General features: G+C 51.5%; 2 protein-coding genes and 1 non-coding gene across 3 annotated transcripts; 1 reads left to right on the forward strand and 2 right to left on the reverse strand.

Moving 5' to 3' along the window:
• Positions 1-4,156: 4,156 nt before the first annotated feature.
• PHB2 (prohibitin 2) lies at positions 4,157-8,858 on the reverse strand. The gene is made up of 10 exons (XM_008683526.2): positions 8,545-8,858; positions 8,299-8,383; positions 7,945-8,024; positions 6,877-7,061; positions 6,317-6,446; positions 6,110-6,213; positions 5,613-5,690; positions 5,168-5,244; positions 4,684-4,689; positions 4,157-4,509 (listed from the first exon to the last, which is right to left on the reverse strand). The coding sequence occupies exons 1-10, from the start codon at positions 8,669-8,671 to the stop codon at positions 4,482-4,484; spliced, it is 900 nt and encodes a 299-aa protein (XP_008681748.1). The 5' UTR covers positions 8,672-8,858; the 3' UTR covers positions 4,157-4,481.
• Positions 5,775-6,039, reverse strand: LOC121105486. The gene has a single exon (XR_005838012.1). It is a non-coding gene; the product is annotated as a small nucleolar RNA U89 (small nucleolar RNA).
• A 166-nt stretch (positions 8,859-9,024) lies between the features above and the next one.
• On the forward strand, positions 9,025-14,809 carry EMG1 (EMG1 N1-specific pseudouridine methyltransferase). The gene is made up of 6 exons (XM_008683525.2): positions 9,025-9,228; positions 13,157-13,258; positions 13,369-13,510; positions 13,907-13,965; positions 14,050-14,199; positions 14,536-14,809. The coding sequence occupies exons 1-6, from the start codon at positions 9,061-9,063 to the stop codon at positions 14,647-14,649; spliced, it is 735 nt and encodes a 244-aa protein (XP_008681747.1). The 5' UTR covers positions 9,025-9,060; the 3' UTR covers positions 14,650-14,809.
• Positions 14,810-14,921: the final 112 nt, after the last annotated feature.

Consider the following 14,921-nt stretch of genomic DNA (forward strand, 5'->3'; position numbering starts at 1 on the left):
AGTCTCTCCTTTAAAGTGGAGAGTGTTCAAAGGTACGGCGCAGGGAATACGGTGTCGTAAGAGTTGTGTGCTGACAGGTGGCGGCTACACTTGTGAGTGTAGCATACTGTACGGACTTGTGGAATCACCACGTTGTACACCCAAAACTAAAGTAACATTGTGAGTCAACTATACTTCAATTAAAAATATATATACATATAATAAAATGAAGGATGATCCTGAAAGGGTGGGTGTGAAGATCACTGAGATGAGGGAGGAAGATCGAAACTGGCAACGATAATTCATCACACACTGGTCATACGTCAGGCATTGTTTCAAAGACAACACATATTCATTCAATCTAGGTACTGGTGTGATTCCCAGTTCACCGTGGGGGAAACTGAGGCACAGATAGACTACAGGACTTGCTCACAGGTGCAGTGAAGCTCGGATTTTGACTCAGGCCGTCTGGCTCCAGAGCACACAGTCCTGGAGACGCAGCTGGGGTCACCCTGAGGGGACACAGCCGCGCTCCTCTGGTGCTGACGTCTAGATCTCAGAGCTAAGGCCGCTCCTGGCCGGGAAGCACAGGCCTAGCGCCCCGCCCGCCCCTCCCTGGGCTCCTGTGGGCTCACGGTGGGGCATCTTGCTCCTCCCTTCCCTGGGGCCGCTGCCGCCCTCGTGCTCCTGCGGGTTTTGTTTTTGTCCCCTTTTCCTTGCCCCGTGTCTCGGGTGAGATTCCTTCCTCGTGTGAAGGCTTTATCGCGATTGAAAAGGCCCGTCTCCCGGGGAAGCCTGCGAGGGTCCCTGGGGCAGGAGAGGCTGCGGAGTGGGCTGACCCTTACTGCCCCACAGCATGTGCTTCGTTGCGTCACAGGCGTCACAGGCCTGGCGTGAACACGACAGTTCCTGTCGCTGTAGAGCTAGGAGACAGACCCAGAAACAGGCCACGAACAGCAAATACGTACAGACAGGCGTTAAGAAGGACGCAAACAAAGGAGAGAGAGAGAGAGAGAGAGACAGACACACACACACACACACACACACACACACACACGAGAGCTTGGATTGGGCCACACAGCGGGCCCTGGAGCCATCGCCCTCCTGGGGGTGGGTGGGCGGGGCACCACCTGTGGGCCTCAGGGCTCCTCTCCCAGCAACGCCTAGAGCCGCACAAAAGAAAGGCGGGTCCCACCCCTCTAACCACCCCAGGGCTAACTGCCTGTGGGCTGGGACTTGGACCCAGGGCATTGAGGTGGGTCCAGGAGCAGATCTGCCCTCCGGGGGCACCGTCCCCCTCACCAGCCCTTCCCCCGCCCCCCTGAGAACAGTGTGGCCGTTTCTTCCCACGGGACGACAGCGAGGGCTGCAGGAGAGCAGCTCAGTACTTTAATGGGTGGGGTCCATGCTGGTGCTCCGGGCTAGCTCTGGCCTCCTGGCGGGGTGGGCTCCCCAACATGAGGGCTGAGGACAGTGAGGCACCCCGCTGGGACCTGCCTGCTCTTCAACAGGCAGGGATGCCCAGCATAGGCTGGGGGCGCAACCCAATCCCAGCCGAGCTGACCCCTTGCTGACCTCAGGGCTCTCTGGCCATGGGCAGGGTAGAAGGCCTCAGAGGAAGGGGCTAGCCAGGGCAGGAGTAGCTGTGGGGAGAGGCCAAGGAGGAAGGCAAAGGAGCTGGAAGACAGCCCCTCTCTTTTCCCGCTGGAGACCAGGCTCTGAGTGTAGGCCCGGGGCAGGGGGGGGCAAGGGAGGCAGGTAGGAGAGAAGGGACCTGTAGGAAAGGGTGGGAGGCCTAGCGAGGTGGCCAGGCCTCAGAGGAGGTGCCTATGGCTGGCCCTGGGAGAGAAGGGGTTAAGGCAGTGGGGGGGCAGCCTATGGCAGGAGGACACACCTGTGCGCAGGGGCGGCGGGCGGGGCCCAGGTGAGGAGCCTGCGCTGCCAGGCAGGCGGAGAAGGAAGGAGGAAGAGTGGAGGCCGGGGCAGGCGGGCTCTAGGCCTTTGAATCCTGGGCCTTGACTCCCCTTCCTCTCCTCGGCACTCACTTTGTGGGGGGCAGGCGGTCCGGTGACAGGTAAAGGCCACTGGGAGAGGGATTCTGGGGCCGAGCTAGGGACCGCAGAGTGGGGCTGAGGGCCGATGCATTGGTGTGTGTGTGCGGGGGCAGGACAGGCTGTGGGGGCGGTGGGGGAAGGGGCTCCGAGGTGGGGAACAGAGGGGCAGGGGGCTGCGGAAGACCTGCCTGGGTCTCAGTGGATCCGCAGCTCAGGGTGGGGCTGGTGGCGGGCTATAGGGCTCACCCGGAAGTGTCCCCAGGGGCTCGGGTGGTGGGGGGATGGGAGCCAGGGTTCTGCAGCCTCTCCGCAGGGAGCCTGGGCGGAGGACTGCCTGTCCTGGAGTTGAGCAGGCTGGGTGGGGGCCCCCGTCTTACCCAGCAGTGTTTGGGTGCTGGTTGGGAGTCTCTAATACTGCCGGGTAATGATGGAGGCCCCTGTCCCTGTGTCAGCGACATCTATCGCCTCCCGCCACCCCCCACCCCCGCTGGCTGCAATCCCCTCTCCCGAACCTCCCCGCATACCGTGGAAGCCCCTTCGTCTTGAGCGAAGGGTGCTGCAAGAGAGGTGGCTCTCGGTTGGCTGGCTGCCCACTGAAGGGACACAATGGCCCCGAGCCCCTCCCCCACCCCAGTGTGATTTGTCATCTGGTGGATCCAGAACCCACAGGCAACCTTGAGCTTGGGATTGGCTCACACACTCTCAAGAGACCTCACCTGGCCTGCGGCTGGGGTCCCTGTAGCAACTGGTCAGCTCTAGCCTGGAGCTGCATGTCCGCCGGCTCTGGGCCCATCTTCCAGCACAGTGTTGGATGGTCTAATCATGAAGCTCCTAACACTGTCTGGTAAAGATGGCCCCCGGGCTGGTTCCCTCGGCAGTGACCTTCAGGGAGCCCTGAAGACCATGGAGGCCTCCTGATGAACCACCTCTGACCTTTACCCCTCTGAGGGGGGGGTATAAATAACTGGAAAAGGGGAACAATGGGGAGGAGACAAAATGGCTGCCCCTAGAGCCACAGCAGGATTTGGAAACATGCTTCTTCGCCAGGTACCTCCATTCTCTTCCCGCCTTGGGAAGGGGCAAGAAATAAAGTGTGCATAGGAACTCATGGCGGACTGATTCTGGTCATTTGACCTGGCTTTTGTCTGATTGTCGATTTCATCTCAGGCTCCTAGCTCTTGAAGAGTGGGAAGCCATACCTGCTTCATGTCCCTGTCCCTTTTATGACACTTACCTGCAGAGCAGGGGAACGTTAATCTACTTTTGACAATCTGAGAAGCAGAAAACGAACCCAGTCTCTAACCCTGTCATCTCCTCCCCTACCACGTACTCTGTAATTCCTGTACATACTTTTGGCCCCAGTGCTAATGGTTCCCAATGTTCCTTGTCTCCCCATAAAGACAAGAGATGGGAAATTGGGGCTGTGGTGTGATTCAGGCACAAGCAGTGGCTTCATTTCTCTGCTGCTCAAGTTACCAGGGTCTGTCATGGGAAGGATATGAGGCAGCTGTGTAGGGACTGAAAAGGGGCATCTGCTCTGTTGGGGGCCCAGGGCTGCTCATGTCAAGAGCCTACCTCTGTAGGTAAAATCCCGTTCCATAAATGGCTTCTCACATCTGGCGACTGAGAAATGGAGTGTGGGTAGACCCCAGCAAGGAACATGATCCGCTGAGCTTTTGAACACAAAGTCCCTCGACAGGCACAAATGGTTTCCCCCACAGCTACATGGAACCTTGTTACCAAGGAAGCAGCTCGTGTGTCGGGGTCATCAGATTTTTTCTGGTCTAGCTCAGCAAAGCCACAGCTGCTCCAGCCTTAAAAAAGGAAATGTTGGTGAATAAACGTTGGTGATGTGGTAGAAGTGGAGGGTGGAGTCAAAAGTGCAGCTGGGCCGCAGGATCCGAGGACCTGTTGCTCCCAGGTTGGGTCCTGTTTTGGATTTGACTCAGCTGGGCTTCCAGGGTGAGCAGGAGGGCCCAGGCCCTTAACGCCTCCTCAACTGCCCTGGTCAGAATCTTTGCGCCCCCTGCTGGCGGATACGAAGAAAGACCCAGGAGTGCGTGATCCAAACCTGCGCATGCGTGCCTCCCCTCACCCAGCTCCGACACATGACGCAAAAAGACTTCAGTTATAAAAATTTATTGAGAATTCCTGGGATGGTAGTTATTGCCTCCCGACCTGGGGGGAGGAAGCAACACTGTAGGCAATCACTCCGAAATCACACAGTCCCAACACCTCTGGCCAACACAGGGAGGAGCAAAATCATTCCCCGGAAAACTGGTCGGGCTTTGTTCATCCAAGAAGGGTTGGGAGGACAGATGTAGGAGGGACCATCACGTGATACTGGGGGTGGGATGGGGGTGTGCTGGACCCCAAGGTGGCTCCTCAAAAACCAGGGGAGGAACAGACCCACTTCTTCTCTGGGAGTGGAGTTCCTGGTCACCAGGCTCACTTCTTACCCTTGATGAGGCTGTCACTGTGGAAATGGGACAGACGGATGACACTATTAGAGAACAGAAATGTGAGCGGCAGAGCACCTCAGGCCACCCCCTCCTCCCCGAGTGAGGGGGCGCGTGTGGTGAGGTGAGAATGGGGAGGCGGGAGATGAGCTGCAAGACCCCAGAGAAACAAGGATGTGTCAACAACTTACCTGCCCCTGTGGAGACCAGGTCACCAGAGGAACGGAAACACAGAAAGAGAAGAGAAATGCACAGGTGATTTGACAGTTTCAGGCCCCACCTGCTCTAAACCCTCCTTCGCTTCCAAGAGAAAAAGACAAATGGTTGGAAGCCGGGACTCTCACTCTGGGCAGAGGCTGGTTCCCTTGGCCACGCCACTTCTCGCCTCTCCTTTCTAGCACCCTTCCACACCCTCGAGCAGCAACTTTAGGGCTTTCAAGTGCGAGTACGGAGTATCATCTTTCACTACTTCTCAGGACCAAGCCTCACTGCTCGAGTGCTTTTCACATGAATAATCCTATTTGATCCCATAAACCCAATCTTAAGAGAGTCAAGTTAGGGGCAGTCAACCACCCAGTTCTCTAACTTTGGTTCAGACAACTGGTGTCTTTCAAGCAACCAGACACAGGTCCCAGGCTCTCTGTGACACCCCACTGTGTGGGTTGCATGTCTTACCGGGTAAAACTTTCATCCTGTAGGTTCAGGACGAGGTTGTCAGCAGTGAGATAGATACGGTTCTGTGATGTGGCGATCTATAGGGCCGGAAATAAAAAACAGATGCTAGTGTTCACACCTGGACCCCGACCTTGCAATTCAATAACCACTGATGGAATCCATGTGGGTTAGGAACAGGGCTATGGCAACGAGCGAAGGCACGGTTTCTGCTCTCAAAGATCCAGGGCAGCGAGCAACTGTGATGTATTAGCACCGTCAACAGAGGCATAAAAAGGCCAGGGAGCCCACAGGAATCATGTCTCATGGAGCAAGCATGTTGGAGAAGCCAGTTTGAGTAGAAACCCCAACAAGCAAGATTCTAATCCCCTCACTTCAACATGCTTTCACTTAAAACGATGCCACACTCACGGCTGCCTTGCGGGGAACGCTGGGCTCCCAGACTCACCGTCTTGGAGATGTTCTGGGCTGCCCGGATTTTGCGCAGTTTGATATAGCCAGGGTTCTTGCTCAGGGCTTCTCCAAGGTGAGCAGGTTGGGGTTAAGGGTTCACACAAGGTCCGGTCGCAACCCCTGGCCCCATCCTTACCACTGCAGCCCTTCTCTGGGCTGTCAGATCCAAGGTTGCGCTCAGATAGCTCGTGCCTTGTCCCGCTTTGGTCCCCACCTGTGGGCCCCCCTGCAGGCAGCTGCCAGGAACTGGAGGCAGCAGCAGAAATGGAGGCGAGGCCAGCGGTGCTATGGACCTGCCTTACAGTGAGGAGCCAGGCCTTAGGCACCCCACTAAGATTTCAGATCCCATTCAAAACCTCCGTCCCCAGGGAGCCAAGGACCAGAGAGCACGGAGTCGCATTCGCCTTAGTGTCATCAGCCGGCCCAGGAGGGAGAAGAGGGAAGCGAAGTGCTCCGAGGGCTGGGCAGACACCTCTCTTAGCAGAAGGATATCATTCTGGCGGCCTCAGCCTCACCCTCGGCCTGCACAATCTTCTGCCGCTGTTCCTGCTTTGCCTTTTCCACCAAAAACTGGGCTCGCTGGGCCTCCTGCTGAGCTGTGGTGGGAGAGTGTCAGGGGATCACAGATGTGAGGCATCAGGGACCCCACTCCTCCTCTTGCATTCTCAGAGACCCTGGCCTTGTCCTCTCGCAACTCACCCACTTGTTTGGCTTCCACGGCAGCTGTGTACTCCCGGCTAAAGCTCAGCTCTGTGATGGCCACATCATCCAGGATGAGGCTGAAGTCCTTGGCCCTCTCTGTCAGCTCCCGCCGGATCAACAAGGATACCTGGGGGTCAAGGAGGGGCAGACTGAAGGGACTGGGGAACTGGAAGAGAGGGGTATTGCTGTGATCGTCTTGAGTACCAGCTCTCCAGAAAATGGCAGGAAACGACCCTTTCTTGGTTCCTCAACTAGAACATCTGAGTTGGAAAGGACTTGGTCCAGTCTTTCCAGCAGACCGCAGTGACTCATCTCCCGCTCTCCCCCACAGAATATGTACCTCTAGACCTTGCTCGTGTTTTCTCCCATGCTTCCTACTGCCTAGCGCTCTTGAGCACCGGTCTTGGCTCATTTCCCACAGTGGCCATTAGCACAGCTCTAAGTCGAAAAGGGAACTAGGGTCATGACCCTTTTCTAACAAGCTGCTCTTCCTAATACCCACTGCTCTGGGCCTAGGAGGGAAGGTGGGAAGCCACGTAGATGGTGACAGGTCAGACCTGGGCCCGCTGGGTGATCAGCTGGGAGGCATTGAACTTGGCCACCACGCTCTTCAGCACCTCGTTGACAATGGACGGCAGCACTCGCTCCTCGTAGTCTAGCCCTAGGCGCTGATACATGCTGGGAAGCTCCATGGCATTGGGTCGGGACAGCACTCGCAGGGAGATGTTCACCATCTGCAGGTCTGAGAGTGAGGTCAGCAGTGGCTGGTCAAGGCTCCGGGGCCTCATCTGGCCTGTTAGCCACGCACCCTTCCCCAAGCATTTTCCCCTCCACATGCCGCTCTCTACACCTGGTGCAGTGCTGTGCAGGGTGACAGGCCAAAGGTGGCCTCTGCCGTTGTAAGTCTTGTCGACCCGCCAGCTCCACCAGTAGAGCTGACCTCTCATCTTGCTTCTGTACTGTGTTCAACCTCTACTGTAGGCTCTCTCATGCTGCATCATAATCACCCGCCTTCTTTACTAGACTGAATGCACTTGAGGGCAAGGATTGCGTTTTATGAATCCTTTATTCCCAGGGCCCAGGATTCAAGGAATGTTATGCCACTTGCACTAAAAACAGTACAAGACAGTACATTACAGGTGAGCTACTTGAATTACGGTATACGTGCCTCTGTGTGTGTGCGTGTATGAAAAGGAGTCTGGGGAATCTCAGACACAACTTCTGTGTATGGTCTAGACGGGAACAGGTAATCCAGTGAAAAGTGGGGCAAAGGTTCCCCAGGACAGGGGACACTAGCGGACAGAGTTAGTCAAGCAGTTAAAAGAAAACAAGGCTTTACAATAAGGCTTTGATCTGACCAGTGAATAAGATGAAGGACAAACAGTGCTCTCACTGAATTTACGTTAGCAGGGAGGGACATTTGATAGACATGGGTGAACACACAGTATGTCCAGAATGTCCTGCTTTAACCTCAGAAGCAGATACTTTTATTACAGCTCTTTCGCAGATGTGGAAACCAAGGCCCAAGAGATTGACGCTATCCTCTTCCCCTAGAATCTCTTGCCAGGCTCCCTTGCTTACTTTATGTAGTCATCTGCCAGGGGCTACCAAGTGCCCAGACCTACCTTTGGAGCCTGTGGGGGAGGAAATTTTTCGGGGTCTGGCCCGAATGTCATAGATGATGGGGTACTGGAACCAGGGGATCCTGCAGAGGAGGGAACACGGACAGGTATTAGGATGCCGCAGTGTCACTAGTTTTGCCTGGTTTTACCTCCCCACGTGTTTCTTGGCCTGTTCCACCTTGACCATGGACAAGCAGAAATTCTCTTCTCTCTCTGGAGAACAGGAGTTTGGGGCAGCACCCAATATCCAGGAGAAGTATAGGGCAGCGCTGAGTCCTTTGAAGCCCTACTGCAGCCACCGGTGGGTTGGCTTTCAAGGGTGAAGGGTCAGGGTCAGTCCGCTCTGCCCGCCATTACCTGAAGTGAAGGCCCTCGGCCAGTATGGTGTCCTGCTGCACGCCACCGATCCGATTAAAGAAAATGGCTCTGTGCCCGCCTTCCACTGTGGGGAGAGGGGTGGGGATCAGGCCGAAACGCTGAGAGTATTTACTACCCTCTGGTGGGGCAGGGAGAGGGGCTGGGTGTGCGCGGGGCCCCGGCGGGACCGGGCACGGGACCTGAGGGGGCTGGGAGGAATCCGGAGAGCGGGCAGAGGTTGCTCACCGGTGAACACGGATTCGCGGACGCCGTACGCCACGGCGCCGGCCCCCAGCAGCAGCTTCAGCGCCGTGCCCATGCCCCGGGGCCCGGAGGGCAGCCGTCCCGCTAAGTCCTTCAAGTTCTGGGCCATGTCCGATTCTGAGGCCGGCGGCACCAGAGGTCAGAAGCGGGTGCCGGACCACCTCGACCCCACTCCAGTTCAGAGAACGCACCCTTCACACGAGGGTCCGGAGCCCGCGGTGCTCGCGGGAGAAAGGGCACCGGAAGTGCGCTTCCTTCTAAATCCTCCCCGGCGCCCACAGCGGACCCCAACTTCGCGCACAGGAATCACGCATTCGGAAGTTCCCTCCCCTTTCTGGAACTCTGCCCTTCCAGAGAGGCTTCAGTAGCGTGAAACTGCTAGCCGTAGCCCTTTCCGAGTGCCCACTTTCAAAATGGCAGCCGGAAGAAAGCTTGAGATTAGGGCTAGCGCGAGGTTTAATTTAAGGACCTTAGCGCAATTTCCGGTCCGGTGGCAAGATGGCTGCGCCCAGTGGCGGATTCCAACCTCGTGAATGGCGCGGTGCGGAGCAGGAAGAAGGCTGGGATGCTGTGGCTCCCAAGCGGCCCCGACTTGGGGCGGGGAACAAGATCGGAGGGCGAAGGCTCATTGTGGTGCTGGAAGGGGCCAGTCTGGAGACAGTCAAGGTAGTTTGGGACAAGGAAGCGGAGAAATAGATCGATAGGATGGGACCCTGAGGGATGCGGGTGAGAGGCTCAAAGTGGTTGGGGAGGCAGAGAGAGGCGAAATATCCCTTTGGAGGAAGAGTGGCCGAGTTGACTGTTTCTTGGTTTAACATCCTGGCTTGGTATCACTCGTTTTCCTCTGTCCTTGAATGCCATCGCAGCAATCCTGTTCTGGTTGCCAATTGATTTACTAGGATTCTGTGATAAAGTCATCGAAAGGGAGGGGAGGGGAGGGTGTGTGTGTGTCCAACGGGTCATCCCATATCCTAAGACAAGTTCTTGAGCAAAGAAGAAAGGTAGTTACTGCAGCTCAGTTTGCCTAACCTTTTGTTCATCAGGACTTTGTGTTTTATTTTATTTATTTATTTTTTTTTTTAAAGATTTTTTATTTATTTATTCGACAGGATAGAGACAGCCAGCGAGAGAGGGAACACAAGCAGGGGGAGTGGGAGAGGAAGAAACAGGCTCATAGCGGAGGAGCCTGACATGGGGCTCGATCCCGTAACGCTGGGATCACGCCCTGAGCTGAAGGCAGACGCTTAACCGCTGAGCCACCCAGGCGCCCCTGTGTTTTATTTTCTTAACATGCGTCTGTTGTCACCCTCCTTTATATTACTGTCCACTTCGAAACACTGGATCAGATTATCTTTTAAATCTTTTTTTTTTTTTAACTGTCATTCGGCTGTTTTCCTGAATAAATCCAGAAATTCCCTATCTTAAAACTGCTGTGTTCTCATTCTCTTTCTTGTTTCTTTTAACCTTTAGACCTAAACTTGTGCAATGAGTAGGCCCAGAAGAAATAGCCCTGGTTTATAAGTCATACGTAGGTTTTAATCTTGGTTTTTATTCTTATTTTAAGTGTGTGAATTTGATTGTGAAACAAGTTTGTCCTCAGTTTGTAAAGTGGGGATTAATACTTTGAAAGTGCTTTGAAAGTATTATTTTGATAGTAATGTATGCTGTGATTCTTTTCCATCTTTACTTCCTCAGCCTCGGTTACTATACTAAGCTTGCAGCCTAGAAAGCCCACCCCTTTTTTTCATTTTTCTTAGGTAATTGATATTTCTAACTTATAGGATCTGATATTCATCTCTCACTTAATTGGTTGGTGTATTTCGAGCGTATCAATTCTGAATGTCATGTAACCACTTTGTTTCTTCATATGTTCCATGGGGATGATAGTACCTACCTTACTGGGTTGTTGAGGGGTTAAAAGGAGGTAATATCAGTAGAGAGTTTAGAATAATGTCTGTCACTTGGAATTATTACTATTGTTATTGATTCTAGGTTTTTTACTAAGAACGTGAAAAGGAGGCACCTGGGTGCCTCAGTTGGTTAAGCATCTGACTCTTGATTTGATTTCGGCTTAGGTGAGGATCGTGAAATCGAGCCCCGCATTTGGCTCCACGCTGAGCATGGAGCCTGCTTAAGATTCTTTGTCTCCCATGCCTCACTCGTACAGTCTATAAAAAAAAAAAAAAAAAAAGAAAGAAAAAAGAAGCTGAAAATATCAGGCCAAATTAAAATTCTTAGAGCATGCTGGAAGAATTTGGTTAAATTGTCATTAACATTACTCCAGGGGTGACTGAATTCATAGCTAGCTGAAATCTGTACTATTATCTTTTCCCTGTCTTGTGCTGGTATCTCTTGTTCTGCTAGCCTCACTGAGCCTGCCCTCTCCCATTTATTCCTTATACTCCAGACTCATTGGCCTTTTTAAGCTCTTTGGAAGCACTGAATTCTCTGATATCTTAAGGCCATTACACATAATGTTCTCTAACGGAAGCTCCCTTTACTTAGCTCTTTGCTTCATTAATTCCTACTTAATGTTCATTCATTTAACAATTATTGAGTCTATTATTGCTGTTCATTCTTCAGCAATAACATTTAATAATGTTATTTCCTCATAGAAGTGACTCCCTTCCTGGTATAAATCAGGCCTTCCTGTTATAATCCTTTAATGAACCAGATAGTTCACTTTTCTTCCATAATGTTCATCAAAATTTGGTTGTGGTTTCATGTGGTTGTTTACCGTTTGTCTCTTCCACTAGAAGGCCCCATGAGGGCAGGGAATAAGGTTTTAAAAATTCTTGTATCTCCAATACCTGTTACAGAAAATGAATACACATAGTATTCATTCTCTGATTATTCTAGTTAGTGGTTTTCAAGCTTATTAACCACAAACCACAATAAAAAAAAATTACATTGTGAACAAGTAAGTACACACAGGCAACTATAAGATACCCAAAGTTTCACAAGCCATTACCTACCATTACTACATGTAACATACTATTTTCATCTCTATTTCATTAAAAGAACAAAACCCCTAGTTATAACTAACGGGTAGAAACTGGATTGTTCTAGTCAAGAGGTTCTTTTTCTTCAATAATTAAGTGTGTCCCATGGAGGAGCTTCTTGGTCCTTTGTTCTTTTCCTGTGCTTACTCCGGCATTTTTTTTTTTTTTTATTACTCCGGCGTTTTTGTCATTTCAGTTAGTTTCGAAATCTACATGCCTCTTCCCCCAAACTTTGCGGAGTTATATATCTTAAGTCGTTGCCAGATGTACAAATGTTCTGTTGATACATACCAGCCTTTCGAACCCAGTATTTCTATTTAATGGTATGTTTTAAAGATTTTTTACTGACCATTTTAATGTTCCTTATGACTCCAAATTGCAATTTGCAATTTCTTTTAGCTGCTGATGTATCAGGCCAGGTCTTTAGTGTCACACTTCTAGCTGGCAACTTTTCTAGTATACAGAGTTGCCAGGATAATATCCTTCGCTCACTCATGCCTTTTATCCCAGGATTATTTCTGGCTTTGTGCATGATACTTGAGGAACCTGCAGTTTACAGAGCAGTTTCATATACAACCACTGTTCAATATACTTTTTTTTTTTTTTTTTTTTGAGAGAGAGCGTGCGCACACACCTGGTGAGAGGGGAGGGGCAGAGGAAAAGGGAGATCATGACCTGAGCCAAAATCAAGAGTTGAATGCTTGACTGAGCCACCCAGGCTCCCCTTAAGATACATCTTCTTTATTCATTCATCTATCAAGGGACACTTGGGTTGCTTCTAAATCTTGGCTGTTGTAAATACAACGCTGTAATAAACATATAGGGCTGCATAAGTCTTTTCAAATTAGTATTTTAGTTTTCCTTGGTAATTGGATTGTATGGTGTTTATATTTGTAATTTTTTGAGGAATTTCCATACTGTTTTCTACAGCGGGTGCACCAATTTACATTCCCACCGGCAGTGCACCAGGCTTCCCTTTTCTCCACATCCTCACCAACATTTAGCTCTTGTCTTTGATGCTAGCCATTCTGGCTGGTGAGGTGGGGTCTCATTGTGGTTTTGATCTGCATTTCCCTGATGATGAGTGATGTTGAGCATCTTTCCACGTATCTGTTGGCCATCTGTAGGTCTTGGAAAAATGTCTATTCAGGTCCCCTGTTTTTTAATCGGATTGTTTGGTTTTTGGTGCTGAGTTATGTGAGCTCTTTCTATATTTTGGATATTAATCCCTTATCAGATGTATCATTTGCAAATACCTCCTCCTGTTCTGAGGTTGCCTTTTTGTTTTGTTGGTTTCCTTTGTTGTGTGGAAGTTTAGATCATGTGAAATCACAGGCTGTGTCCTTTCCTTTTCCCTCTAAGAACAGTTATGGTGGGAGGGGAGAAAGGGTCAGTGGCCATACAGTAACCCCCTGAAGGGCTTGATGGGTCCCACCCCCAGAGTTTCTGATTCAGAAGCTCTGGAGCAGACCTGAGAATCTAACAAGTTTCTAGAAGATGCTCATGCTGATGCTGACTTGGGGACCACACTTTGAGAACCACTGGTCTAGATAGAAGAAGGTTATGTTGCGGTCATATTCCCTGTTTTTTAGGTAGGGAAGACATATGAGCTACTCAACTGTGACAAGCACAAATCGGTGTTGTTGAAGAATGGACGGGACCCTGGCGAAGTGAGACCAGACATAGCTCACCAGGTAACTCCTGGGACGCAGCTTGCAACCCCTGAGCCTTTGGGAGGAAGATTGGGCAGCTGCATGCTGCTTCTCTGCAGTCTGAACTGTGCCTTGGTTTCTGCGTCCCTCAGAGTTTACTGATGCTGATGGACAGTCCCCTGAACCGAGCTGGCTTGCTACAGGTTTATATCCACACACAGAAGAATGTGCTGATTGAAGTGAACCCCCAGACTCGAATTCCCAGAACCTTTGACCGCTTCTGTGGCCTCATGGGTGAGATCTTGAGCACTTCCAGTTCAGAGTGAACTCGGCAGTAGTGAAGAAGGGAGGAAGAGGACACGGGAGAAATGAAATGTGAACTTTCTAAGTGGGGGGAGTGGGGAACATGTCTGATACCAGAACAAGGGCACTTCATAATCTTCCCAGGTGCATGGGTAAAGCCCACGTGGGCTCCTGGCTGAGTGGAAAAGGGAGAGGGAACTCACTGTCATCCAGCTAGTCATCTGCTCGACAGCTTCTTGTTCAGAACATTTTAGGACCGCGGTGTGGATGTAAAGGACACATGGAGCCCACCTTAACTATGAGTTTTTCTGGTTAAATTTCTGGGCGGAACAAATGGGGTTACCACCTAGCTCTGAACTCTTTTCTCTCCCCTCACCCCCCACCCAGTTCAACTTTTACACAAACTCAGTGTTCGAGCAGCTGATGGCCCCCAGAAGCTCCTGAAGGTGAGGTGTTGGCACCCACTGGTTGGAGGTAGGGTTCTAAGATTGTTTTGGGGGCTGATTCCACCCCCCCCTTTCTTTTTTTAGGTAATTAAGAATCCAGTGTCAGATCACTTCCCGGTTGGATGTATGAAGATTGGCACATCTTTTTCCATCCCAGTCGTCAGTGATGTACGAGAGTTGGTGCCCAGTAGTGACCCTATTGTTTTTGTGGTGGGGGCCTTTGCGCATGGCCAGGTAAGGTCTGGGCTCAACTCTTGGGTTCTTCACAGGGCTGAGGCTTAGTACGGAATTCTGAGAATAGCTGGCGTTTTTTGATGACCTTGGGAAATAGAGGGTGAGAACAAAGCTGGAAGACCAGTGGGGCCTCCACGTCCTGCCCCAGGCTGTGTCTTTTGAGGGCTGCTGGCATATTTATGACAGTGAGAAGTCAGGACCTTCTTCATCCTTTGTACAAAATCGATACTAAACAGATCTGTGAAATACTAGCTCAGCCGTGTTTTTCCTGCCCCAGAGAAGGGCTTCGCCTGTTAGAGAGTGACAGCCAGCACACAGAACGCTTTCTTTCTTTAGGTCCGTGTGGAGTATACCGAGAAGATGGTGTCCATCAGCAACTACCCCCTTTCTGCAGCCCTCACCTGTGCAAAACTCACCACAGCCTTTGAAGAAGTCTGGGGGGTCATCTGACAGTAGCACCTGGTTCTGGGACAGAGACTGTGGCCATCCCTCGACCCTGCTTGCACCTCACTGCTTGGAGGGGACCTTCTTGCACCGAGACTGGGGGGGCTTGGGGAAGCGAGGCTGTACATTTGCTATTTGTTTATCCTATAAATACTGTTCTTGCAAACCTGGTTCTTTTGAGGATTTCTAAAATGAGCAGTAGCTAATGGTGTAAACTGGTTGCTCTCTTCAGACTTCAGGAAAAGAGGTGAGGTTACAGTGTTTGCAGTTTGGGTCCG

Source organism: Ursus maritimus, unplaced genomic scaffold, assembly GCF_017311325.1.
Source record: "Ursus maritimus isolate PB19 unplaced genomic scaffold, ASM1731132v1 scaffold_26, whole genome shotgun sequence".
Taxonomy (NCBI): domain Eukaryota; kingdom Metazoa; phylum Chordata; class Mammalia; order Carnivora; family Ursidae; genus Ursus; species Ursus maritimus.